Genomic DNA, 26,906 nt, shown 5'->3' on the forward strand with positions numbered 1-26,906 from the left:
TTTGGTCCACCAGCTGGTGAACACCAGTGGCTTCAATATGAGCTTTCTGAAGCTCTTCCGAGCTGCGCGCCTCATAAAGCTTTTGCGTCAGGGCTACACCATTCGCATCTTACTGTGGACCTTTGTGCAATCCTTTAAGGTAAGAGGCCCGCAGAGGGTGGGGCATCACTAGACAGCACGGCGGCAGCATCCTCAGTCCAGTTCCTTTCCCTGTGAGCTCATGAACTTCACGTTTATTAGAAGCATAAATACAATAGTTCTCATATAGCATAGGCTGAATAGTGTTCAATCCATTTCTACATTATAGAATCTTATCTAAAAACTCATATATCACTTTGATTTTGTAACTTGGGCCTTTTCTCTCAACACTGAGACAGGGATATGCTTTATGAAATGTGTGCTATCTTTGGGTATTCTAGATTGCTCTGAACAATCCTGTTCATCCATATATTCAATCTATGTGGCCTTACAGTGACCTTCAAGCCAACGTAACTGCACAATCTTAAACTCCAACCTCTAGAATTATGAGACAAAACAAGCCTTTCTTTACTTCATACAATTTTTTGAGAGAGGATTTCTCTGAGTAACAGCCCTTGCTGTCCTGGAACTCGCTCTGTAGATCAGGCTGGCCTCGAACTCACAGAGATCTGCCTGCTTCTGCCTCCCAAGTGCTGGAATTAAAAGTGTGCACCACCACAGTCCAGCACTTCATACAAAATTTTAATCAGTAAAGATATGCTAGCATGACTTTGTCTCGGGTCTTATCCAGAATAGGTAATCAATGTATAAAGAGATGGGTGCATATTTCCACTCTATAATAATTAATATTTTGAAAGTAACATTACTTTTATATGTTTCTAAAGATTTGCTTGTTGGTTTTATTGGGGGTATGAGTATTCTTGCTACATCTGTTTTGGGTCTAGAGCTTGTGGTGTGAGTCAGCTGGTTTTGAACACATAATCCTCCAGACTGTGCATATTGAGTTCTTGGATTAAAAGAATGGGGCATCACACTAAAAACAAAACAAACACCTAGGCCAGCCTCCCATTGTCAGATGTCATCAGTGTTTTCATTTCATGGAAGAATTTTTTTTTCAGAGAACTTTTTCTATAATACTTCTTAAAAAGATTCATGTGCAATCCTCCCGCCTTCACCTGGGCGTCTCCTGAACTACTGAATGTATGGTGTGCTGATGGCACACACATGTCCTACAAAAGTTAGAAATGTTTGGTCCAGTTATTATATTTCTCTTAAACATTCTCATGGGATTATTTGTAAGTCTAGGTCCATAAAAGTTAGTTAAAAGTTGGTGTCTGATAACTACTCAGTGGTAGCAATATTGAGTCAAGAAAGGTGTTCAACCAGTAGCACACATTAGATGTCTTTGGGGTATTCCAAGGTTTGGTTGTGTTTCTTTTCTTGTAGACAAAGTTTTTCAATTAATGAATTAAAAAATAAATTTGATAAAAATAAAGGGACTCAAAGACGACAAGCCAAAACTTCAGCAAATTGTCTTCCTTCTCCTAATTAGAGTACAGGGCAGTAACATCATGGTATGTCATCACTGGGGAGGGGGTTTGCCCATCTCTCCCTTACTGATTCACTTCCTTATCTGAATCTTGGGAGTTGAGATGGGATACCAGTTGTAAGGATGTTCGGCCTTTTCTACCCTATCAAGAGTCAATTGTTTGCCACGTTTATTGCCATTGAGGCCTCACCTCAGTGAACTCTAGTTTACCAGAGTCAGATGACAATGGAGAAATTTAGAACTTTAAGAATCTGTCCACTCGGTCTCAGGTGAGTTCATATTTAGGATTAGAAAGACAAGCTGCTTTTAGAGCTGGTTTTATTTTATTTTATTTTTTACTTTGAGAGGACTGCCCATCAAGCTTCAGTTGTTAGCGAGTCTAAGAAATACGTGTCACCTGTCATGTGTTCGCAGTCACTGAGGCTCTATGACACTGTGTCCTATTCAAGTTAAAGGAAGTAAAGGAAGCGGTGTCAAAAGCTGACAGCCAAATGGTTGGCGTATTTAGTGAGTACGGCAGAGATGGGAAGGCAAGTGAATCTGAAGCCCAGCGGTGCTGTGTTTCGGATGGATGTTTCCTCTTTGGGACAGTTTTGGGATACAGGACAAAAGCAGATTGCTTAACAGCAAAATGAAAAGGTCACTTAGGCAAATACAAACAGAGAGATGCCCAATGTAAACACTCTGGCATTGCCTTGACCTACTCAGACCCAACTGTGAGCTTCATCCAGTTCTGTCTCAGGCCCTGTTCAGAATTTCATCCTTCCCTTCTCTTTGTTTTGTGTTAGAATGGACATTTGTAACAAGAAAGGGGCTAGGAGATGGCCCTGGATTTAAAAGCACCTACTTCTCTTGCAGAGAACCCACGTTTCAACCTTAGCAATCACATGGGGTGGTTCACAACTACCAGCTCCAAGGGATCCAACATCCTCCGGCCTTCACAGGCCCCTGCACATATATGGTGCATGTAAACTTATGCAGGCACACATATACACATAAATTAAAAAAAACAATTAAATATTCATTTAAAAGACAGGAGAACAGATGGACTCTGGTTTTCTCTCTAAAGCTGAAAGTAGGAAGATGGCTGGGCCTGGAGGCTTTGGGTGGAGAAGGTAGAACACAGCCAAGCCGAATGGGTAGAAGAGGGCAGCCCTCCAGGCCCTACCCCCTATGCCAATTCTCGTGAAAAGGCGGCCATTCCTTTCCTGAGATCTTGAGAGTCAGTACTTCACAGCAGAGAGGCCTCCCCATCAGCTCTCAGTTGCATTTGGATTTATCCTCTATTCAAGTTGTAAATCATCCCTCTTGGGGCTCTTCATTCTGTTAACTTTGCTGATAAGCTTGGCCCTGTCCAGCCATCTGAAAGCCTTTGGCAGGTCCCCTGGGACTTGTGGTGTGTACACTCGTGACAAGATAGAGACTCACAGTGGCACTGGCTGCTGGGAAGGCTTACTGAATGGTAAAGAAAAGGAAAATCCATGCCAGTTCTGGGGTCATCCCCTGACTGTATTGACCTCATCCTATTCCCAATCCCAACTGCCCTGTGTCTGCCCATGTCCTAGAATATCAAAGGCAGATCCTTGCTTTCTGCTCCCATACTGAACCGCTATGATCCTAAAGTGTCAGTAAGCATACACAATATGGATTTTTAATTTTTTGCCACATGTGGCTTCATTATAGATTCATAATGGCTCTTAATAAGCTTTGGGGCAACTTATATATGAATACAGTAAAATATTAAAATGATTAAACACTAGAAAATAGTTTTTCAGCAGAAAATAAAAGATACTTCTGGGAGTGGATAACAAGAAACCCCAGTTATTTATCTTTGCCTCCAAATTTCCAACTATGAGTTCTATATTGGGGGTAGGAGTGGGAGGGACAAATGCCAAGGTCTTGAAGCCCAACCTAAATTCTTCTTATTTAATTTGGGTCACAGTTGCTAGGATTATTAATCTTCTGCATGTCAAGTGAAACGTCTCTGAAGCCCAGGAAGTTTTGCTAGCTCTCTTTGGAGACAGGGGTCACAAATCTATCAGAAAACTTGGGCATATTTTTTTTAAAAAAAAAAAAAAAAGAAAGAAAGACTGCTCCAAACAGAATAGCCCAGAGCAGCAGAGTGCCAGTCCTGATGGAAATAGCCCCAGGACAAGAGTTCCTGCCCCGCCAGTGCCTGCAGGAGCAGGGCTCTCCTGGGTTAATTCTTCTCTCCTGCTTCCCTTACAGGCTCTCCCCTATGTCTGCCTTCTGATCGCCATGCTTTTCTTCATCTATGCCATCATCGGGATGCAGGTGAGTGGGCACACCAGTGGTCCTGATGGGGCAGCAGCTGCCTAGATTGTCTCTGGCGGCTTTGCAGATGTTTTGCACGGTTCTGCTTGACTAAGAGGCCTCTCTGACGTCTTACTGTATTATGACCCTGGGAATTTACATGAGCTGCGGGTTCCCTAGGGATTCAGGATCTCTGGGGGCTTCATCTGAGGTTTTCCAATCATGCTGCTGACTTAGGAGTAGCTGGGCTTCTGTGGCTACAAGGGAACTAAGGAAAAATGACACCATTGTTTTCCCAGAGAGGAATTCTCTATTGTAGCTAAGTAAGGCTTAATTGTTTCTCTTGATCTCTGTTATTTGGACTTGAACTAAAAGAAGGCTAGGCTAGACAGTTATCCCAGCACTCTAGAGGCAGAGGCAGGCAGATCTCTGTGAGTTCAAGGTCAGCCTGGTCAATAAGAGCTAGCTTCAGGACATTTCCAAAGCAACACAGAGAGAAACCTTGTCTCGAACAAAAAAAAAAAAAAAAAAAAAAAAACAAAAAACAAAAAACGAAAGATGAAAGCTAGATGGCTGTCCCTCCTGTAAGCAGTAACATCAAATGTGTCTATTTTAAGCTTTAACTGTCTGAGATGCATGCATGACCTACCATTGGCCATTATAGGAAGCCCCAAGAGCCACATTCCAACCGATTCCTATTGTACAGGGACATGCAACTTGCTGGGCAATTCCTAGGGCTATTTACATCCTCTCCATTTTCAGGACCTGATAGCAGGTCAGGTTACCACCTGGATATTTGTGGAGATAGCTAGAAGTTCACTGAGCCCCAAATGCCAAAGGTTCTTTGTGAGGACAAGAGTCATTTGGGGTGGATGAACTACTTCTATAAATAATGAGCATGCACCCCCTTAATGTATCTGATGGGGTACACAGGCTTTCTGTTTGTCTAAGGCAGGCTTCCTTCTGACTTAAAGTCTGCATGACCAACCCCGTCCTACTCCCACCAAGAACTTTGGCTGACAGTCCCCTGCAGCCTGGACGCTTTCTCAGAGGTCTCTCCACCTGGAGCCACGGCTTCAGGTTCCACACTTCCTGAGCAATAGTCTTCCCTAGATTCTTTCTGAAAGGCCTCTTCTCTTTGCTCCTCTCTCCTGCCTTCTTGTGCTCACTCTTCCTCGAACTCTATGACCAGGGAGTATTGTTCTCCTAAACCACAGTAGGTTGTTCAGCATCCAAATACGTAAGGCTGCTTGAGAGGCTATGGTTTTCCTCCTTCAAGAATCTTTCAGTAGAGACATAAAATGATGTCAGTAGCATTAGAAACTGAATTGCCACAGAAGTTTAATGCTCATTTGATAACTCAAGACCCTAACCAATTCCCTATAAACTTTGTATTCTCAAGCTGAAAACAGAAAGTTGGTTTGATTAAATTGTGTATGCCTAAATTTCTGTATGACAAAATAGCTCTGACTTCTTTCATCTTATCATCAAAATGATACCATCTCTAATTCTACTGATAATATCCATATGGATGCTGACAGTGCTGTGTGCCATTTACTTCAATTAATTTGGTATGTCAGACATGGTGTTTAATGTATGTCTATATGCAAACATACACAATACAGAGAAAAGGACAAGGTATATGATTAGCATAATCAGGAGTTATTGAGTTGAGTTTCATTGTTTCCACTGATGTTTAACAGGGTTAAGTAGCCCTTCACCTTGTTCAAACTCTCAGATGATTAGCTAAAGAGCTGATACTGAGATCCAGCAGTGCTGCCATACAACCCACGAGCTTAACTCTGTGCCTTCTCACATCCCATCAGACAAACAAATCCAAGCAGTTCTTTAACTTCTCAGTGGGACCTGGGAACTGCTCAGTTATAAATTGTAATATCCACAATAACTCTAATGTTACCACGTTTAGCCCTCTGTCTAAAACCTCCCAACACCATTTCCACAGAGACAGGAATGCCATTGCCAGTGTGACTCGCAACAGCTGGCTGTTCCCACGTTGGTCCATCTCAGAGACTGAATGCTGTGCCCATCAGTCACACACCCGAGCGTGTTACTAGAGAGGCCCTGGCCAATGTTGTCATCACAAAACAGAAGGGCAAACGGGTAGCAGAAAGGTTGCAGATAGATATGAAGAGCAACTGAAATGTGTCTATACGATAAACCATTCTGAACTTTCAAAGTCTTCTCAGAAGACATCATTGCAGAACAAAGGAGTAACTCGTCATGTCCAGGAAGGAGTTTCTGGCAACACGTTGTGAGAAGTGATGCTGTGGTCTTGGCTCTGTGGCTGCCCAGCTGTGTGAACTTGGTCAAATTAACAAACTCCACTGGGCCTTAATTCCTCTACTCATAGTAGAAAAGTGAACTAAACACAAGCAGAGCCTTCTAGTTCTGCAATTCCATGTGGAAATAGATGTAAGCTTGTATTGTCCTGCAACTTTTTTTTAAAGATTTATTTATTTATTATGTATACAACATTCCGCCTCCAGTATGCCCACATGCCAGAGGAGGGCACCAGATCTCATTACAGATGGTTGTGAGCCACCATATGGTTGCTGGGAATTGAACTCAGGACCTCTGGAAGAGCAGCCAGTGCTCTTAACCATTGAGCCATCTCTCCAGCCCCTGTCCTGCAACTTTTGGAAGCAACCCCTCTTTCTCTTTATTAGTCTTTGATGTGGGTGATAATAGGCTGGGAGGACATAAAAAATGTGCAAAGAAATTTTAAGGTGCACCACCTCCAAAATAAATATTTAGGGCTTGAAAATTATTTTAGAAAATATTCAGAGCAGCTGTGGCTTTTTTTTGATAATTACTATGTACAAAATCATAGTGCATTCTCTGACCACTTCATGGAGGTATTTGAGAAAAGTCATACCCAGGACAAGTAATGATGCTCCCATGAGAGTCCTAGGGTGAAAAAGCCCCGTGAACTGTGCAGGTGTGATAGACAGGCACAGATGACAGATTCCAGCTGAGGGAATGAAGAGACGAAAACTTGAACTGGTGAAGGATATACGACATGAAGTATGCAGGACGAAGGAGATTTGGTTGCTTCTGTGTCTCTTGAGGCGTTCTCCTCTTATCTGCTCTTTCTCTGCTTCCCTCTGCTGCCTGACTTGCCACCTCCGTTCTCCCTGAAGACAAGTAGTATTTGGGTTTTGAAAAAACATCACCGAGAACAAATTCCCAAAGCAGGTGTCAGTGGGAGTTACTTGAGCAAAATAGCTGGGGGCAGAGATTGTTCCTCAATTGCACATTCTCAAAACCGTTAGGGGGAAGTGTGTTCCATTTAGCATACATCGAATAAACCGAAGCATACCAGATGCAGGCTGGCAATTGTCTTAGATGGCTTAGCAGGGTGACCCTTGAAGTAGTCGTACCAGCACCAATTTGGATCAGTCCTGACCTATGAAGCACAGGTGGAAGAAAGGATGCACCCTTCTCATTGAAGTATCTTGGAGTATTTATCTGAGTCTATCCCTGTGTATGGATGAAGATTGCTGAGTGTTGCCTCTTTCCATATGAATGTCAGTGGCCAATATTTTCGCTGTAGGCAGGACTACCTGTTTCCTTGGTCTTTCTTTCTCTCTTCCCCTACTCCCCCCTTTCTTTCTGGAGCTCCAGAAAAACTAAGACCTCATGTATATACGTTAGGGCTACATCCCCAGCCCTTCTTTTTCATGTGTCCAATTATCCTTTGTCCATCCTACTGCCTCGACCTTGCTTTTAGCTTACACCTAAGTGATCTCTGTTGGTGAGATCTGTGTCCGTTGGTGTATGCGTGTGTACAGATGTATGTGTGCTCATTTCCATTGGCTGGAGATTAACAACAAACTTCTGAGACTTGGATACCTACAGAATGTACAGTTGTACTTCCATGATCTGATCTGCTAGTATAGTGAAAGATAGCTTCTGCTCAAACCATAAATTACATCTTTGGCAAATACTGCTATTCCCCTTCATGAATGTCAAATATAGGAAAAGAGGAGTAACTCTTTCTCTGTCCTCTTGCTATAGAATGTCTTTGATAGACTGCATGGATACCGTGGAACTAAAACGCATCTCCAGTTTAGGCATAGGAGAAACTATGTTTATGTAGAATGACCTTAAAAAATTTTCCTTTTATCTAATGCTTAGACATTGCTAGCATTAGTCCCCTCTGCTGTACTGGAGCAGTGGGGAATGTAATTAGTCTCCATATCAGGCCAAGACCATGGTGTCTCCCAGCTCTGGTACTCTGAGTTACCTATTTCAGAGACTGCCATCAAGAAGTCATACACGCCGCTTTACTTACCCTGCCTGTGTAGCTAATGGCCATGTGCTGGTCACGTGACACAGCTCAGTACAGCTCATTGATTTCTATTATCTCCCTTTAGGTATTTGGAAACATAAAGTTAGATGAGGAGAGTCACATCAACCGGCACAACAACTTCCGGAGTTTCTTTGGGTCTCTCATGCTGCTCTTCAGGTATCTGGATGAACCGTTTGTCCAAGCTGAAGACCTCGTGGTCTTCATGGGGAGAAGCACCTGGAAGGAGGCAGTTGGCTGCCTCTTGGTCTCTTAGTTCTGCTCCGCTGAGCCTATTAGGATAGGCACTGGAAGGAGACTATGCCTTAACTGGCTTCTCCATGTTTTAGAAAGTTTCATCAATACCTTTAACTCGGTAGTTAATTTGTCCATTTCAACTTGTTCTCCAGGATTCTGGAAGGGGAGATGTACATAGCTTCTGACGGGAACAATTTCAAACCTGGAACCTTGAGTGGCTGCACTTATGTGGAGTCCTGGGGTTCTATCACTCTCTCACTCCTATCAGATTAGACCCTCAACAGACGGGAAAGTGGGTGGGGAGGAAGAACGAGAGAGGTGCCTCATTGGCATTCTGTAGCTCCATATGGAAAATACTAAAAGGTCCCAAAGGGTTAAGAAGGAAGCCCATAGGTCCTGTGTGTGAAGGGAAAAGAGGCCCAAGGATGGGTTAGAACACGAAGACTTCTAACAAAGATGGCTTTTTGTGCTCAGGAGTGCCACGGGGGAGGCTTGGCAGGAGATAATGCTGTCGTGTCTCGGCGAGAAGGGCTGTGAGCCTGATACCACCGCACCCTCAGGACAGAACGAGAGCGAGCGCTGTGGCACTGACCTGGCCTACGTGTACTTTGTCTCCTTCATCTTCTTCTGCTCCTTCCTGGTGAGCAACAGTGGGCCTTCATTTGAGGTGTGCCTGCCTGGCATTCCTGATAAATGGGGTGGGGCTAGGGGAGGGGCTCCTGCAGTGTCTGCAAATGTTCTCCTCTGTCTCCCTTTGCTCCCTCCTCTGTTTCTGCTCTCTCACACACACACTTACACTCCAAGCTGTGAAACAGATCCTTGCCCTTGAAGATCAAGGTGCTCCCCAGAATCCTTGGTTGGGTGGCTCACTGGTTGAGGTCTTTGCTGCTTCAGTAGGAGAATCTTTGTGAGACAAGATGAGGAGTTGAATTTAGGAGCCGTGCACCAAGCTTCCTGTCGACTCTGGGGTTACCGGGGTAACTCCTGCCTTTTTTGTGTCTTGTGCAGTTTATTTAATAGCGAAGGCTTATGTCTGTTGGGGAGACTTTGTTTTTAATTGTTTATAGAATGATGCCTTGAAAATAGCAGCTTATAGGGTTAATAATAGGCGAATGATCGCAAATGGTGTAACTGATGTGATTCTCTCCTGACTGGGGTGCCATTGAATTGGATGGCAGCTGGCAGGCTGGATGGTGTGAAAACGCGATTGCTTTGGGTGTTAGTGACTATTGAGTTGTATATGTAGAACATTCCCACGTAGGGAAGTGGTGAGAGGCCTGAAATGCCCTCTTAGTTCCTTCTTTTGCAGAAAGCATCCAGAAATGTCTTCCCTGCACATCAGATTAGCCGTGATATATGAAATAAATACACAAGGCGGCACCAGAACAATACAAAGGTTACTGTGCTCCTTCTGGCCTCCCTTACGTCCCTCAGCTCAACTTCACTGCAAAGGCCACTGGCTGTACAAAGCAATTGAAAACCAAAATAATGCTGCTGCTCAAAAGTGGTCAATGCTACTACTGTACATTGGAAAGTAACTTAATTGTCTCATGCCCAGGCATTTCTGTCTTTAAGACAATCTGACAATTCGGCATTCCAGTGTCACCAAGGAGCCTGTTAAGCCTGGGACATAGGTTAATGTAGAGAGTGAACTAACTGGAAGCTTGGGAGCCCCTTTTTTGATTTTGGCTTTGTTCCCATATAGCCTTGGCTAAGACATTTCCCCTTGTATAGCCTCTTTAAAATGGTATAAGCATGTCTTGATAGGGCTGTACAGAAGGATCATTAGGCTTTCTGGCCACAAGCCTAGCTCCAGAGTCAGTGAGAAACCCTGTCTCAAAGGAATAAGGCAAGAGTGATAGAACAAGGCACTCAGTGTCTTGCTCTGGCTTCCCTGTGTGTAGCATTCATGGACTCACACAAACACATGTGAACTCATAGTACACACATGCACACACATGCAATTTACACTTGGCTTGACAGCAGAGATATACGCACAGAGATATTACATATATTTCAATATACTTCTTTTCTATGGGTATAAAACCTTTTCCAATGGAAAAGAACACAGAACTGTTTACAAATCTGAATAAAGCACAATGTATAATGAAAGGAACCTTAGGTTTATGCATTCACCCCTTCAGTGAATTTTTAAAAGTCACCGCTTTTATCAAGTAGCTACTAATGACAGGCACTGACCCAGCACCGTGGTAGAACTGTTACCAAGACACGGTCTCTATGTAGCTTCCAGTAAATAAGAAACCAGCACACAGGCAATTAACAACCATTGATAAAGACAGACTGGAAAACAAAAGAGGGGCACATAGACCTCTCAATTTTATCTTATATAGCTTAAGTGTTTGATGATAAATATTTAAAAGAAACTAGAGATAAAACTGGAAAATTAATTGGAGGCTCTAATGGTACTTTTAGAATCTTGAGCTGGAGGGTGCTACATAATTCACATTAATGTTATTTTTAATGAGGCTATATTCAGTGTGAGATGACCTGCCTTCAAGTCTCAGCCCTACATAAGCCTGTCTTTGTGACCTTGGGCAAGTCACACACTCCTCAGCTCAAACCAACCACTCAACAGAGATTTCTGATGCCCTTTGGTGAGACTGGCCGTGTTCTGGGAGCCAAGAATGTGGTTATGAATCAGAAACATTTATTTTCTCAAAGAGCTGATAGTAATTCAAACCTCCTCACAAAGGGTTAGAGCAAGCATGAAAAGAGACAATGGCTGTTAACACACACAGCACACTGTTAAAGGCTGCACAATTACGAGGCAATAGCAGTGCTAATAATTATTATGAACACTAATAATAAGTGCTCAGAAGGAGTATAAAAATGTGTAGAACATGGAAGACATTCATAATCCAGGAAGCGGTTGAATAAAATCATTGTGGCTCAAATCTCAGTGGCAGAGACGCCTGTATTGAGTTCATCTGTATGCAACAGCAATTCTCAAAAAACCAGCATCTTAACCAGAGAGATGTTGCTTTCATGGCAGTGAAGTCTGGAGGAAGTTGTCATGTTTGTTATGATGGCCTGACAATGCCTCATTCTTGTATTATCTAAGGAATGCCCTTTACCCCAATGCTAAGAGAATACAAGTCAACCTCCATCATCCATTTGTATCGTAGGCAGAGGTAAAGAGGGGTCTGTGCAATTAGGATATACCCAGCCCTCTCCCCATGTAGCAAAGACTATATTGCAACTGTACCTCCTGTAGATTTTCTCTGTATCCTGGAGGCCTTGCCTGCAAATCTAGCAAGTCCATGAGCCCAACCATTTAACCTAGGAATCTACAGCAGAGATTTCTATTTTCTCATTCCCACAACCAATTGCTCCATCAGGTAGGAATCTTGAATTTTAAGTGAAAGAAAGCCCAGATAGTCACAGCCTAAACAAAACGGGGTTTTATGAGTCCCTACCACTGGAGTGTCCTGGGACAAGGCAGGCTTAAGCAAACCTTAATATGGGGCTCAGACGGCATCGCCAGGACAAATTCCATTTTCCTTTTTCAGCTTTCTGTAGTCATCAATCTTTTCCCCCATGTGAGCGTCTTCGTCAAATACCCCCATCTAATGGTTACCAGGTAGCTGTAGCATTAATTCTGGACATTGTATCTTCTCATGTTTAAGAATAACAGAGAGAGAGGATCACGTCTTTTACCCAACGCCCTTTCATGGGCTTTTGTTGATTTCCCACTCATTGTGAGCTAAGTAAATATAGGATTCCATGACTGGGAGGAGCTTAGGTCACAGAATAGTACCCATTGGACTCCAGTAATAGGGACAGGCAAGGGCCTGTACTAGGAATCAAGCAATCAATGGCACTCTAGGAACATGACGAACTGATGACTCTGGTCAATCCCTGTCTCTATTACTGTCCTTGTGAATGGTTTGGCCCAGAAATCTCACCCTGGACTCCCACCAACCTTCTTGACCATTACCAAGGTTATTTGTATAGACAAATATCTCTTGACTCCTATTTGCTTAACCACCATTAGTAGTTCTTGCTGCTTATAGAATAGTCCAGACTACAGATCAGGAGACTCTATAGCCCATGGGCCAATTTGATTTGCACCTGGTTTTTGTATGGTCTATGAAGTATGATTTTTACATTTTTAGATGAGGGACAGAGAAGCAAAAGATATATAGTATTTTCATGGCATGTGGAAATTATATGAAATTCAAATTCCAAAATCCATATACAAAACTTCCTTGGAACTCAGCCATGCTTGTTGATACTTCTAGTGTCTGTGACCGTTTGGGTGTTGAAATACCAGATCTGATGAAATATCTCATGCAGCGTTCAAGAATGTCTGGCTAGTTGGCGGGTCTTGGTTTCGACTGCAGCATGGTGACAGGATGCCTTTGTGACCGGGCACTTGGCCCTGCTCTCCTTACAGCCCCCTAGACTGTCCCTGCTCCTACGTATGGCTGTGCACATTCATGCTGTCTCCTCTGCCTCTCTGTGCTTCTGTGCTCTGGTCAATATAATCTACTTCATCGTGCTTCAGTTCAAGAATCAAACGACTTCTCCATGTATTTTAGCTACCAGAAATGGCCTTTATACACTGTTCTGTCTCTACGGTCACTGTTTTTATGGCTTTGATCATCTGCAACTTTTTCCCATTTCTGATGTATCACTGTCTTTTCTAAACACTATTTACTTCTTTAAGAGTATTCCTATAACAAGTTCTAGTGAAGGGCTACTGTGTTTAGGCACTGTGCTAGGCATAGGGATGTAGCTCTGGACAAGCACTTTGTAATCTCGTGACCCAGCACCTGAGTCAGTGTGTTTGGCATGTACTGGGTACAGAGTAAAGATCGACTAAGCAAGCACAGAGGACAACGGGCCCGTGAACAGTCAGCTTCACATATTTATATTATTTCTAGCATTCTCCCAGTACTCTTTGTAGACCCTTTTTGTGAAGCAGCATGAGGAATGGATGCTGGAGAAGGAATGCTGCTCTCTGGCCTTGACTTTCTCTAGCCTGTAAGAATGTTGAGACGGTTATTCCCTCTGCTTCCACAAGGACAATTAAATAAATCAAACAGGTAATAAAAGTGAATGGAGTGTTGTGCAAATGAGAAGTGGCACAGAAAAATGAAGTCGTTAATGCCCATACAACGCAATGTGCACTGGGAATCAGGAAAACGAGTTGCATTCAGGGAGCTCTCTTGGCTCTATCTAGTTTCTCCTAACTCTTCTCCTTGCCCTTTAGATGCTCAACCTGTTCGTGGCTGTCATCATGGATAACTTTGAGTACCTGACTCGAGATTCCTCTATCCTGGGGCCTCACCACTTGGATGAGTTTGTCCGTGTCTGGGCAGAATATGACAGAGCAGCATGGTGCGTAGGCCTCTTGGCCACTTAGAGATCAGGGGCTACTGGATTGGAGTTGCTCAAATATTTGCCTGTTATGAAAGGGAAGGAAACACCTCTGGGTTGTAGCTTATGGAAGAGGCACCGATACCCAGCCATTCACCAAAGTCTTTTTCTTCCTGGGCTTCCCGTACTCCTGTTTTCCTTCTATGGCGGGCGGTACCCTTGTTTGCCAATCTCATTATACCCCAGATTGGCTTCACAACCAGGCTAGCTTCCAACCTCCTTCTCTTGCCATGAGTTACCAGGGGCTGAGTTAGGGGTTTCTAGGTCAATGGGACCTACCTGGCCACCATGGTTAGTGGTTCCCTCCACTATGTTAGTGTTTTCCCTCCTTATTCCTCTCAGCAGATATGGTTGAATAAAACTCTGATATTGTATTTCAAATAATAAACCAAGTGATTCTTCCAAGTGTTACCCGCTACACTGGTAGGGTTCTATCACATGGCAGGAGTTGGCAGGACTGACTTCTTTGCTGTCTTTCACTGTCCAATAGTTCTGCTGTGATATGACATTTAGACTTTCGAGCAGGGGTCAGCAAATCACCACCTGCCAATTAAATGGAGCTCACTGCTTTAACAAATATGCTTTTATAGAGGCACAGTTACAGCCATTCATTTACTCTACCATCTATGGCTGTTCTTGCCCTAGAGGGAATAATTGTAATAAAGGTGGTATGATCCTCCAGCTCAAAATGTTTACCATTAAAGTATTGTCAAAAAACTTCACAGTTACAAAAAGTCTTCTGACCCCCACTGCAGAAACACAGACAGTGGTTCAGCCCTTGCTGTTGAGGACAGGGAAGATATTCTATGACTGAAAAGCTTGGCTGACCCAGGTCAACTTAGCTTCCGAGTCTTCACTCACCATTCTACCCACTCTGGCCCCCTCTTACAATACTCCAGGAAATGCCACCCTTCCCAGGAGGGGACCCTGTTGCTTCCACCTGACACTCCTTTCTGATGTGCGATTCTTCCCCAAATCTACCAACCTGTGAAGCTGCTCTGCCTGGGTTAACTGTTTTCAGGGTGGTTGGGTGAACTAGAATTCCTTTCCCCTCTGTAGTAACAAGTGAGGGCACAGTTATGTAAATCCCTTCCTGGTACAGTGGCTAAGCAATAAATTTTCCTTGCTGAACTCAATCTCCAGCAGAAGGTTTTAGTATTCAACTGGCAGTGTCTTAGAGGACAGCAATGGTAGGCCTGCATCTTATCGGTTCTCTCACTTTGGACAAGTTATGTAACCATCGACCAAGTGATGGTAATGATGCCTGCCCAGCCTGGATTGTGTTTGTAGTACATTATTATCTCATGCACACTACTGTTAGGGCAATTTGCAAAAATGGTTTGTGAATACTATTTGGAAATAAGAAGAATCACCATCTGGAAAGCATAGATGGCCTTGATGCCAGATGCCTAGTCACTCAACTGACTGAAGAGAAACTATCGGCTATCAAAGGAGAGCGTTGCTCACCTAGCCTCAAGCAGGTACCCCTGGATCCCAGAACCACACAGCTTCCTTTGGTTTCATGTTGTCTGTGGATCCAAATGCCAAGTGTGTTAAAGATACTCCTCCTCCATTTCAGTTGCCGAGAAGAAGCTCCACCAGGACTAATCATAAGACTTGGTCACATTACCTCAAGAAAAAAACAAAGGGGAACCCCTTCTGTCACTTTGAATGTTTAGAGAATTAATACTTGTTCTGGTTACAATTTAATTGGCCTCCATGGCAGAATAAGGTTATTGAGAAGAAATCAACAAAAGTACTCAAGTGAGGGTCTTCATAAGAGGAACTGCCATCAGATTGTAGAAGACATTAGCCTATGATCACTTGTGAGCACTCTACTTACTACTCTAAGAAGCAAAAATAGGTCGACACATGTCTACCTTCCATCCTGTTAAAGGATGAGACACTGGGACATACTGATATGCTACGGTCTGGAAGAATCCAGGAGAAATCAGCACAAAGTCAGGAAAAGGCTAGAAGGAGTGAAGTTGGAAAAAACATTAGCTTTGATGATTGCTCAAAAGGATGCTCAGATGGAGATAATGTTCTCATGGTTTCTATGAGAAACCCTGGCCTGGTCCAGGATGCGACTTCAGACCCCACCGTGGCTTCCTTGCTTTGGTTCCTGACAGGAAGATGTTTTACTCACTATAAAGTAATCCTGTGTCCAATTTTTCCTTTTCCATGAGAAGCCAGAAGTCTCTAGAAGGTTCCTGGAACACAAGGTTCTAAAAAGAAAAAGAAAAAGAAAAAAAAAAAAAGGAAAGGTTGCAAAGGTTGCAGTGTTCATGGAATTCTGCAGGATCAACTCTGGACCTTGAGTGGCGGGAAGGAGCTGCAGGGAATGTCTCTAGGGCTTCCTCCACCCACATTGCTTTGTGGACATGGATTTCAGTAGGCTCCTGTGGAATGGGGCAGAGCTTACCCAAGCTGAACTCACGATAATCTGTCACATAGAGATCCAAAGCCTTTTCAAATTCTCCCATGGAAATGCTGTTTCTTGCTAATGAGCTTAGTGGGAAATTTGTCTCTCACAAGCTACAAAAAGATGCTGACTGTCCCCGGCAGGTAGTCATGAGTAACTGACTATAATCAGTGTGTGTGTGAAGGCAGAGAGTTTGATAGTTCACATGTGGGCAACCTGACATCTGCTCTGGACGTCGGTCAGAAACACACTGGCTGTCTTTTTTGTCTTAGAAGTCTTGCTAGGGCTGGGGCTACTCAGGCCAGATGTGAGCCACAAAGGTATCTCTGGGCACTGTAGGCATTAGGTAGCTCCTTTTGATACTAGGTGGACTCTGATTTCCCAAGGAAATTGCGACAGTAGTTTGGCAAGGTGGTAGTTCTCTGGGGCTTATTGTTCTGGTCTAATTCTGTCAAACACCAACAAGCTGCTCGTACCTCTTTTGGGCAGTTCCAGCAGGGAGAAGCCATCATTTCCTCCCCACCCTTCTCTAATATCTTATTAACCCACCTGTGCTTTCTTTACAGCGGCAGGATCCCGTATAAGGATATGTACAAATTAGTGCGGGTGATCTCGCCTCCTCTGGGCCTGGGAGAGAACTGCCCCTACAGGGTGGCTTGCAAGGTTTGCCTCCCAGTCCTCAGCCATTGACCTGCAGTGGGATGCAGCATCTAACCCTCTCCGCCCCCTGCTCCACCACCACTGCGCCACATGAGGGAACCTTCATGTTGCTTTCCTTTGAGTTTAAAGAGGCCCAAACCCTCCCAGACCCAGCAGCTGCTGTGCAGGAAGAAGGACACATTTTATGGTGCAGGCAGAAGAGAGTTGAGGACAATACGAAGGTCACTTTAGTTTATTCACACATGCACACCAGTTTACCTTAGCCTGTACCTCTTACCGAAGGATCTCTCCCTTCTCCCAAAAGTAGAAATTCTTTAGTCAGGCAAAAGGTTTTCTGGTTTCCCTTCACTGTAGTTTTATTTAACCACATGAAACAAAGTGTGAGTCTAGTCATCCTTACCCCGGGAACTTTTGCCAGGGTCGGCAATAGAAGCTATAGGAGGGAGAGGAAGAACCAATAGAGAATTGGGTGGATTTGGAGGCCATGAGAGAATTTCACAGCACAGAGTCTAAAATGACCTCGGTAAACACTGAAGGACCTTGAATAGATCATTTGCCATAGGTTTCTGCCAGACACACTTGTAAAGAGTCTTCCATAATTGTCAAGTCACTACTTGTTGGTTAAACCAACAAGTTCAGAGATACAAATTTGAACTCTGCCATACCCCGCATACTCAGTATCCTAGCCACTCTACCGAGCCCAAGACGGCTAGATGAGGACCCTGCTTCAGGTGCTATGGAAGGAAAGCAAAGCCCTGCTCAGGCAGCGGAAGACGACCCAGGCTCAGGAAGGCTGTCTGCCTAGATGATGGATGGAGCTGATCTGGCGTGGTGACACTGAGTCTGAACTCTGGAGGCTGGGCAGCCGCCTCTGCTGTCGCTCTTTAAACTCGATCCTAGGGAAACCCGCAGCCGCATGTGGGAGAGCTGGGGAGGGTAGCATGGCATGCGAGATGCTCTTCCTCCTCCTGGTTTTGTTTCTTCTGTCCCCAGCATGCCATCAACCCTGGTGCATGCTGGGGAATAAAGAGCACTCTTCTTCACGGAGCCAGGTGGAAGCAACAGGGCCGACTTTCTGACCAGCAACCTCAGCCCGCCACTTTCAACGCAAGCCGCCGCCTCCCGCTGCACACACACCACAGAGGGGGGATACACGACGTTCTGCCTGTGGGTTCAGGGTAGGGGACAGGCCTGACTTCTGGGCCAGCATCCCAGCCCCAGTAGGGGCCAGAAATTCCCACCCACGGCTGGAGCACCGTCTATCCGGTTTATACCGCTCACGCACAGCCCTGGGAATTGAAGACATGTTTGTGTGACTTTGCGGGTAGACAGTGAACTACAAAGCCAGTGCAGAACGAACCACGGAGGAGAAAGTGAGCCCCACCCCTAACCGTCAGCACCTTCTGACAGTGTCAGAGGGACCAGAGGTTGTGACTAGCGTTCCCGGGTCTGTGTGGGGCGTGATATAAATCTGCACCAGGACGGAGTCACTTGTATGATTTGCCTTGATTAACAGGTTTCCTGTTCTTTTCCTGTTTGTCCATTTTGTTTTGTTTTTCTTCTGTTTCTTGTATTAATTTGTTTTGGCTCTCTGGGAATGCTGTTCCTCTCTCCTACCTGTCTGCATCCTTCCTCTACCACTTTTTCCTTGCCCTGCCACCTCTCCTGTCCTGCCCGTCTCCTACCCCTACTTACCACCCCCATGAGCAGTGGCCGCATCCATTACACTGAGATGTATGAAATGCTGACTCTCATGTCACCACCGCTAGGCCTCGGCAAGAGATGTCCCTCCAAAGTGGCCTATAAGGTAGACAACCCCTTCCTTTGTTCTGGGCTAGAGACGGACAGGAAATGGGATCCAGTTGTGGGGAGGACAGACGATGGGGGGAAGCTGGGTTGGGGAGGTGGAGATGGGACTCGAGGATCGAAGAGTCAGCAAAGGGTCCTGAAGCTGGAGTCATGAAAGATTCAAGAGTGGTTCTAGTGCTGTTCACTGTGGACCGTTCACTGTGTTGCTGTGTTTCTACACGTGCGTGGCTTCTTGTGAGTGGGCTACTAGAAAGGCGCTGCTAAGTGGTGTGTTTCCTTTAAAAGGAGGCAGAGTGGTGGCCAGGGAAATAGTTGGATGGGCCAGAAAGAAGCCCATAACAAAGAGCCAGGAAAGCCTACTGAGAAAGAAATGGCTTCACTCAGAAGCTAGGGTGATACTGGACAATCCTTAAGGACAGTTCCACAAGAAAATTGTAGAAGGAAAACCCCCAACAAAGGTCTTCCCCCGTGATGTAGGAACAACGACATAGCTTCCTTCTAGAGACAAACACAAAAGAGGAATATGTCTTCAATTTCATGATTAACAGGAATGCAGCTTTCATCCCCCATTGGCCAGCTACCCAGTGCCCTTGAGAGGGCAAAGATGGGCACAAGATGTGTTCAGTATTAGCTTTGCCTTCTTAGCACAACCAAGCGGTGGGTAGATTGCTCATGGTCCTAGAGCAGCATTGTCCACTGGGAGATAGCAAGCTGCTCATGGCTTTGGGGCCAACAATAGTTACTGCTCGCTCCCCGGTGGTACCTAAGCTGGCCAAGAACTCCAGAGCTTTTGCACTCACTTAGGCATACCTAGTAGCAATGTTGCCACTTCTCCAGAAGTGGGAGGGATGAGACTTGGAAACGGACAAGAAACAACCTTTACACCCTTAACACACTGTGTCTGTGGAGTTGCTTTAGGCAAGATGATCCAACCGAGTATTGGAGAGCGTGGCTGATGAAAGACATGCTCCATCCACCACCACCAACTACCAACAACCATTATCCCCAACCACTACCCTCAGCCACTACCACCAACCACTGCCACCAGGACCCTTCTGCTGTTCTCTCTAAATTGTATTTCCTCAGAGAACAGCTCACTAGAATGTAGTCCTTAGGAACCCCCTCCACCCCAGTGTGTGGCTGCTTGTACACAGCACAGGGGATAGTATCTTTTTTGACACCCATAAGTACCACACAGTGCGAAATGAATTTGACTTTCTGGGGTGAGGCTTGATAGAATGAATTGGGAGAGGCGTGGGAGGAGAGTTTTACAGAATTCTAAAAGCAAGATACTCTCTGAGAAGTGGATTTGGCCATTTCAGTTGGATCCCTTCCTCTGGGTGAGGGAAACAGGGCCTGCCCACTCTGCTCCTGCCTGTACCCTCCTCTCTCACTCTGTCTTCCTTGCTTTCCTCATCCACCTCCCCCCAGAGCCTGTTTGCACTCCCCCGCCCCGCCCATCCTGCTCCTCCTCATCCCTTGGATAAGTTGGACTTTCTGCATGTTCAGTCATGTGCTGGCAAATTCCATCCTTTAAAGACTCAAAAAGGGGGCACTAGGATACATCTTTGAAGTGAGATATGCAAGGCCAATTTTCTCCCTATCTCTCCATTGAGTTTGGGGGTGTTCACTGGACAAGTAGAAATAGAGCACACCCCTGGAGCAGGGAGTGCAGCCACCTCCCAGAGCTGACTCCCTTCCCATCCCTATGGGAGATATTCCTTGCACTCCCCATGGGAAGGGGTTCTACAGAGTGATTGGGAAATCCCTTTTCCTTGGAATTTGGCATCATTCCCTAGATAAACTAGCAGCAATGAGCTTTGTGTGAGAAGTAGGGAGAACTGGGATGGGAATGGCGAATCCTTGCCCTTCTTTTTTGTCTGTGCACTTGAACTCTGCACTTTCCTCCCCCCCTTTTTTAACTTTTAAACCAAGGTGTCTTTCTATATATTTGTTTTTTGCCTGCTCTTTCTCTTTTCTCTTTCACACAGAGGCTGGTCTTGATGAACATGCCAGTGGCTGAGGACATGACAGTCCACTTTACCTCCACACTTATGGCTCTGATCCGGACAGCTCTGGACATCAAAATCGCCAAAGGTCAGATTAGTAGGTGAAGGAGAGAGGAAAGGGGAGGCGGTTATAACCTGTGCAGCTGCTATAGGATGGAGCAGCTCAACTGCAGTCTAGCTGGCCATGCGCCCAAAAATGCACTGACCTGATTTTACCTCTAACTCGGTAACTTTAAGACCTGCACTTCCTCTGGTAAAAATAAGTGACTTGGTACTCCATGAATGACATATATAATAGCATTCCAGATATACTTCTGTATTTTTCCCATATAGCATCTTTTCTCTACAGTGTTGAAAGGCTTTGGTGGTGGGTGCCAGCAGGGTGGACACTTTGCTATTATGATTGCTAATCCAGTGGTCTGGAAAGAAGCAGTCTATGACATCTATAAAGACTTTTTAGCTTGCCTTCTCCTGCCTTTTTAAAAATCAGATCACTTAGATTGTATAGTTAGGGTCAATGGAATGAATGATGTGTATTAATGAGGCAGGAGTCTTCTTTATGGCTGTCTTCATTTCCTTCTGATGTATTGAGCACCTGGGAGGCTGTTAGAATCAGTGAGGAAGTTGATCTTGGCCTCAGCCTCAGATCCCTTAGGAAGAATATGCCTCAGTCACTTAAAATAGGAGCCAAGGTGTGTTCTGCTTCCTCAGCAGAAACGCATTGCCAGAGCCACTGTCACTCAGTGCCAGGATTTCTTCTTCTCATCATGGGAGGTGCCATGCTGATTCAGCTCCTGCCCCCACCTACTCCCCAGTCGCCATTATTCGGTGTCAGTTATGATTGGGTTATTAATAATTCATATTATCCTAGGTGGTGCAGACAGACAGCAGCTAGACTCGGAGCTACAAAAAGAAACTCTGGCCATTTGGCCTCACCTGTCCCAGAAGATGCTGGATCTGCTTGTGCCCATGCCCAAAGGTGTGGTGGCTCCTCCTTCCAATTGTGCTTGTCACTGTGGCCCAACATGCCAAGGCCACATCTTTTAGGGAAACCAGAATGATCAAGGGGACAAAGGGATCATTCCGTTGCCATTAGCAAACTAAGTCCTCACTCCTAAAGTACTTTTAATCACAATTCAATGAATCTAACTTCTTAAGCCGAGTCACCGTGGTTGTGAATGGCATTTTCTGGGTACATAGCTCTCTCCTTCCACATGAGACTGTTCAGTAAGCCCAAGTACATTTGGCGAAATGTGTTGCTATTTGGACATGAATATCTAGAATGATAGGAGGTAGTACTTATTAATACATTCCATACCAGCCAGCACTGTTAGCACCGCCGTCATTGCAAGGATCTCTTCACTCTTTATCCTCGGAGCCCTAATAAGCACTAGATGAATGGGTGGCAGAGAGTGTGAATTTGCTTTGGAGAGTGGGTGAGAAAGCTTATGCCCACTTGCATCCTCCCTGTTCATCCTATGCTCCACTTGTGCTTTTAGCCTCTGACCTGACAGTGGGCAAAATCTATGCAGCAATGATGATCATGGACTACTATAAGCAGAGCAAGGTGAAGAAGCAGAGACAGCAGCTGGAAGAACAGGTGAGGATCAGCGATGGGATTTTGGATGGGTCGTGAATAAACACAGGTTTCAAGGGGGACAGGCTGCATGTGTCCCTCCCTGTAAAGCACCCTAAAAGGTGAGAAAGAGCTTGAGGGGTCCATGAAATGTGTGGTGCTGTGGGATTAGCAATCTGGTGAATTAAAAGATTGAGAGAGTCAAACAAGGACCCAATCGTCTTTCTTTGTTGCTCATGTAAGCTGTGGTCTTCTCAGAGCAGCCCCCACAAAGTCATGGGAATTGTCTGTCTCAATACAGAAAAATGCACCCATGTTTCAGCGCATGGAGCCCTCATCACTGCCACAGGAGATCATCGCCAATGCCAAAGCGCTGCCTTATCTCCAGCAGGACCCGGGTTCAGGCCTGTGAGTAAGACCCAAGGGTCCACAGGACTCCTGCTTGCTTTCTGTCGCCACTGGAAAGGCCCAGAAATCACACACTGGGAATCCGTTCTTTTCCTTGGGCTGACTTTCGCAGAATGGCTCATCAGCAGGAATAAGAGGAAAGTGAATCCAACGCGTGTAGGCTGCAGCCAGCATCAGGACAGTGGACAAAGGCGCCGAGTCATGTTATGATACACTAGCACCTTAGCTATAGTTCTGTTGTGAAGGATTGCCATCTCTCAATGCTTGGCTGTCCCCTCTCCATGGAGCTAGTGTCATGGCTCTGTGATTGATGAGCATAAAAGGGAAAGAGAAGCAACAGCCCCTGGATTCTTTGCTCCAGGCTGAGAGTTCTAGGGACAGTATTTGCTTACCTAGTTTGAGACATTGGTGTGGGGTAGTAGGGGGTGTCCTCAAGGAAGAAACAGAGACCCAAAGGCAAGCTCTTCAAAAGGAGCAACTGTGGTAAGACACCTGTGCTTATGGTAGCTACTGAAATGGGTGCTACGCAGAGGGCATTCTAAGCCATGATAAAAAAAAATTCAATTTATGTCTTAAAATAATGGGGCTTTATGTTTCAGAGTGACATGATTAGATCTGTGCTTTTCAAAATTCATTTATGAATTCAGTGTAGACTTAATAGTTCAGAGGGAAAATTCTAGAGATGACATCATTTAATGGCTTTCTGCAGTTATATAAAGTATCAATGGCAATGGCTTGGACAAGCAGGCTAGAAGTGGGCAGGCAAGGTATTTAACAGGGAAGAAAGATTTAGGAATAGGTTTGCTATGAGAAGTGAAAGAGGGAGGGAGAGGAATGAAGATGGCCCATGTGTTTCTGGTGCAAACCTTTGGAAGATATTGCTATAGGCCTGTTGTTCTTTAGAGTCATGCATTTTGAGAGCCAGGCATTAATTATAGAGATTACAATGGTGACCATGGCAGGCATAGCTCCCTTCTCCCCAACAAGTGATCTTGCATACAGAAAAGTCAGACTTTAAATAGAAAAGCTGCCAGGGGAAAACAGTTGTCGTTTTCAAGTACAATTGTGATAAATTCCAGAAGGAAAATGAGTAGCAGGGTATGAAGGCACATAAGAGAGTTCTGATGGATTGCTGGACACTAGAATTGTTACAAGAAGAGGGTTCTTTGTTTGTCCCAGCCGCCCAGCTAGCTTACACCCGAAATAACCACACAGAGGTCTATATTAATGATAAACTGATTGGCCCATTAGCTCAGGCTTCTTATTAACTCTTATAACTTATATTAGTCCATTATTCTAGTATATGTTAGCCACATGGCTTGGTACCTTTTTCAGCGGGGCAGGTCACATCTTCTTTCTTCTTGTCTGGGCAGAACTGGGGAGGGATGGGCTTTCTCCTTCCCAGAATTCTCCTGTTCTCATTGACCTGCCTCTACTTCTTGTCTGGTTGTCCCGCCTATATTTCCTGGCCAATCAGCATTTATTTAAAACATAATTGACAGAATATAGATAATTGTCCCACACCATAGAATATTTTAAGTAAGTAACTTTTGGTAAGGAAAGTCCAAACATGGAAAGAGTGTGGTTGGGAGCAGATATACCCTGTACTATGGGAACAACCTATATTAAAGTTTTTAGCAGAAAGAAAGCCTGGTTATTACTACTTTCAACAAACTTAAAATAGCCTGTACGTGGAATTTTGGGAGCAAAGGAAGTCAAAGGAAAATGCTGGTGAGGTAGGAACAAGAGTCTAGGGGAGCCCATGTCCTGTATTTTGAACAATTTCTTAAAAACAAAAACTTCACAAGGTTTTTAAAGTAGGTTACCACTCAATTCAAATTAACTCTGTGATATTGTTCTGTGATCCTAAAGGCTCTGCCACTGTTTCTTCTGTTTTTCTAACAAAGTAATTCAGACTAGTAGTTTATAAAGAATAGAATTATTTGGATAATAATGCTGGGTCTTGGGAAACCCAAAAGTATGATGCCTTTATCAGGTGAGGACCTTTTTGTCACAAGTGTGGGATGAGACAGAATAGGCTTGCTAACTTAGGTGTTTGGGCCTTTTTGTGATAAAGACAGTAATGTAGCATGGGGCTCCACCTTCATGACTTTATCAAGTCCTAATTATCTCCCAAGTGTTCTGCTTTAAATAACATTAGCATATAACTTTAGTAATGAAATTTACAACACATGAACTTTTAGAGACTCAGTGGAAACCACAGAAGGTTTTCTCCACCTATTGAATAATCAACTGTTCTCTGTGGGACTAACAGAGGTCCTTGTACTATATACTTTCCTTGTCCATCTTGTTACCTTGGTTTTCAGGAGAAGGTACACGGATTTAGACAGGTAACTAACAGAGGTCCTTGTACTATATACTTTCCTTGTCCATCTTGTTACCTTGATTTTCAGGAGAAGGTACACGGATGAATGAATGGCATTTAGACAGGTAACTTAAATATGAGATGACTCTATGGGAGTTGTAAAACTCAGCTAACACTCTCACTGGCAGAAGACCCATCTGGTGAATCTCTGTTATTCAGACCTTCTCCTTTAACACTAGTCTAGTAAGACTGAGCCTACAGATTAAAGTAACTGGCAATTCTTGTTCATTTCTCTAATTTTCTATGGGTTGCAAAGTCCTTGGCCATAGACTCTTATGAGATGGGCCTCCCTAGAGCAGAACACTGACGCTTGGAGAGATGGTGTATCATCTTATAGTCCTACGACTGCATAGCACTAACCTGCCCCTCTTCCCATAGTCACAAAGGCTCACTCTTGGTTAGGACAATGAAATCTGTTACTGCATGATAACAGTGAATGGAAACAGAAGCCAATTTTGCAGGAAACATCAGCTTGGACATGATTGTATAGAAATCAATCTACCATGCTATTCTCTGTACCTTCCACTTGGCAGACTTCATGTTTCGCCCTACCTCATCACCATTTAAACATCCTCCCATACAGCAATCAACCCAAGGGTCTTTGCTTCTCAACCACCACCTCTGAAATCATCTCCCAGCTCATGAGCCAAAAGATACAGTGAGCAGCCCAGAGAAACCCTTTAGTAAATGTTAATGGAACTGAATTGGATGGAGTTGAGTTTCGCCATGGATGCTGGCACAATAAAACCATTTTACTGAAAGTGGGGATTTTTTTTAAGACTATGACTGCTTAATATTTAAACAAGCTGTTCACTGTTTAAACTCTGGCATTTTTCTGCCCAATAGGGAAACTCAACAGAAGCAGGTTTACAATCTAGCACTGGTCTTCCATATGGCTGAGTGTGACAAATGGTGTCATTTGTCACAGATATGCTGGTCGCCAGCAGAATGATGAATGATTCCAAGCGCAGGTTGAAAACACCAGTTTCTATGTTTTCTTACGTTTTCTTAAACATCTTCTGTTCTAAGACCAACCACCTGCAAGTCAATAGACTCATAGACCAGCTGCCCTTGTAAGCAGGAGGTCTCCTATGGGAAGGGGTTTGTTAGTGGCAGTTATGGCATGACTCTGTCTGTCTCTCATGACCTCTGAATTTGACATTGCTTTTCAGGAGTGGTCGGAGTGGATACCCTTCAATGAGTCCACTCTCCCCGCAAGAAATATTCCAGTTGGCTTGTATGGACCCTGCTGATGACGGACAATTCCAGGAACAGCAATCTCTGGTGAATGAATGAGTCTATGACCTAAGAAGTATTTCCGGATCCTTCTCACTCTTACTTTCAGCCCTTTCTCACCCAGTTTCTCCTGTTCACTGAGAATGCTCCCTCTAAAGGTTTCATAGTCCAAGAGGGCTCTTCCTTCCTGCAGGAACTTAGTTTCTTTAAGCCAAGCCCTTTTAACTTATCAGATTTTGACGCAAATATTATATATAAAATCTTGCCTATGATAGCAAGCTTTAAGATAGTTTCATTGAATAAGTAATATTGTATAAAATACCACTAAGTGCTACTTATGGAAATATAGGATGCCCCTAGCATCCTTGAGGGAAGCCTACCTTCTCTAATACTTAGTGGCTGCATCTGCAACAACAAACAACTGTCCACTAGGACATACAGAAGATGCCACCACTTTTGCCATGTGTGGGTTCAGGCAGATTTCTTCCCTTCAGTTATAATTCTACAAGGCCACGCACATTTAAAAAGCCCCTAAAGTCATTTTCCTGAGGCCAACATAATTTTTTTATTAGTCTAGATGGTAAAATTCTGAGAACCCTAACGAGTAAAGTTCAACCTTGAAGAA

General features: G+C 44.4%; 1 protein-coding gene across 5 annotated transcripts in view; it reads left to right on the plus strand.

Moving 5' to 3' along the window:
• Cacna1e (calcium voltage-gated channel subunit alpha1 E) overlaps window positions 1–26,906 on the plus strand; it is a 471,717-nt gene that overhangs the window by 430,240 nt on the left and 14,571 nt on the right. For 3 of the 5 annotated variants that reach the window (XM_087906403.1, XM_085688094.2, XM_048421032.3), the window contains 11 exons: window positions 14–139; window positions 3,758–3,823; window positions 8,200–8,291; window positions 8,844–9,009; window positions 13,606–13,733; window positions 18,568–18,664; window positions 20,658–20,763; window positions 21,547–21,654; window positions 22,175–22,275; window positions 22,553–22,659; window positions 26,218–26,329. In XM_087906403.1, coding sequence (XP_087762529.1) covers window positions 14–139; window positions 3,758–3,823; window positions 8,200–8,291; window positions 8,844–9,009; window positions 13,606–13,733; window positions 18,568–18,664; window positions 20,658–20,763; window positions 21,547–21,654; window positions 22,175–22,275; window positions 22,553–22,659; window positions 26,218–26,329 — 1,209 coding nt within the window. Of the gene's footprint in view, window positions 1–13; window positions 140–3,757; window positions 3,824–8,199; window positions 8,292–8,843; window positions 9,010–13,605; window positions 13,734–16,763; window positions 16,861–18,567; window positions 18,665–20,657; window positions 20,764–21,546; window positions 21,655–22,174; window positions 22,276–22,552; window positions 22,660–26,217; window positions 26,330–26,906 lie in introns of all 5 variants that reach the window. The other 2 variants (XM_085688095.2, XM_085688101.2) reach the window with 1 other exon arrangement.

This window comes from Myodes glareolus, chromosome 5, assembly GCF_982192425.1.
Source record: "Myodes glareolus chromosome 5, mMyoGla1.1, whole genome shotgun sequence".
Classification (NCBI taxonomy): Eukaryota; Metazoa; Chordata; class Mammalia; order Rodentia; family Cricetidae; genus Myodes; species Myodes glareolus.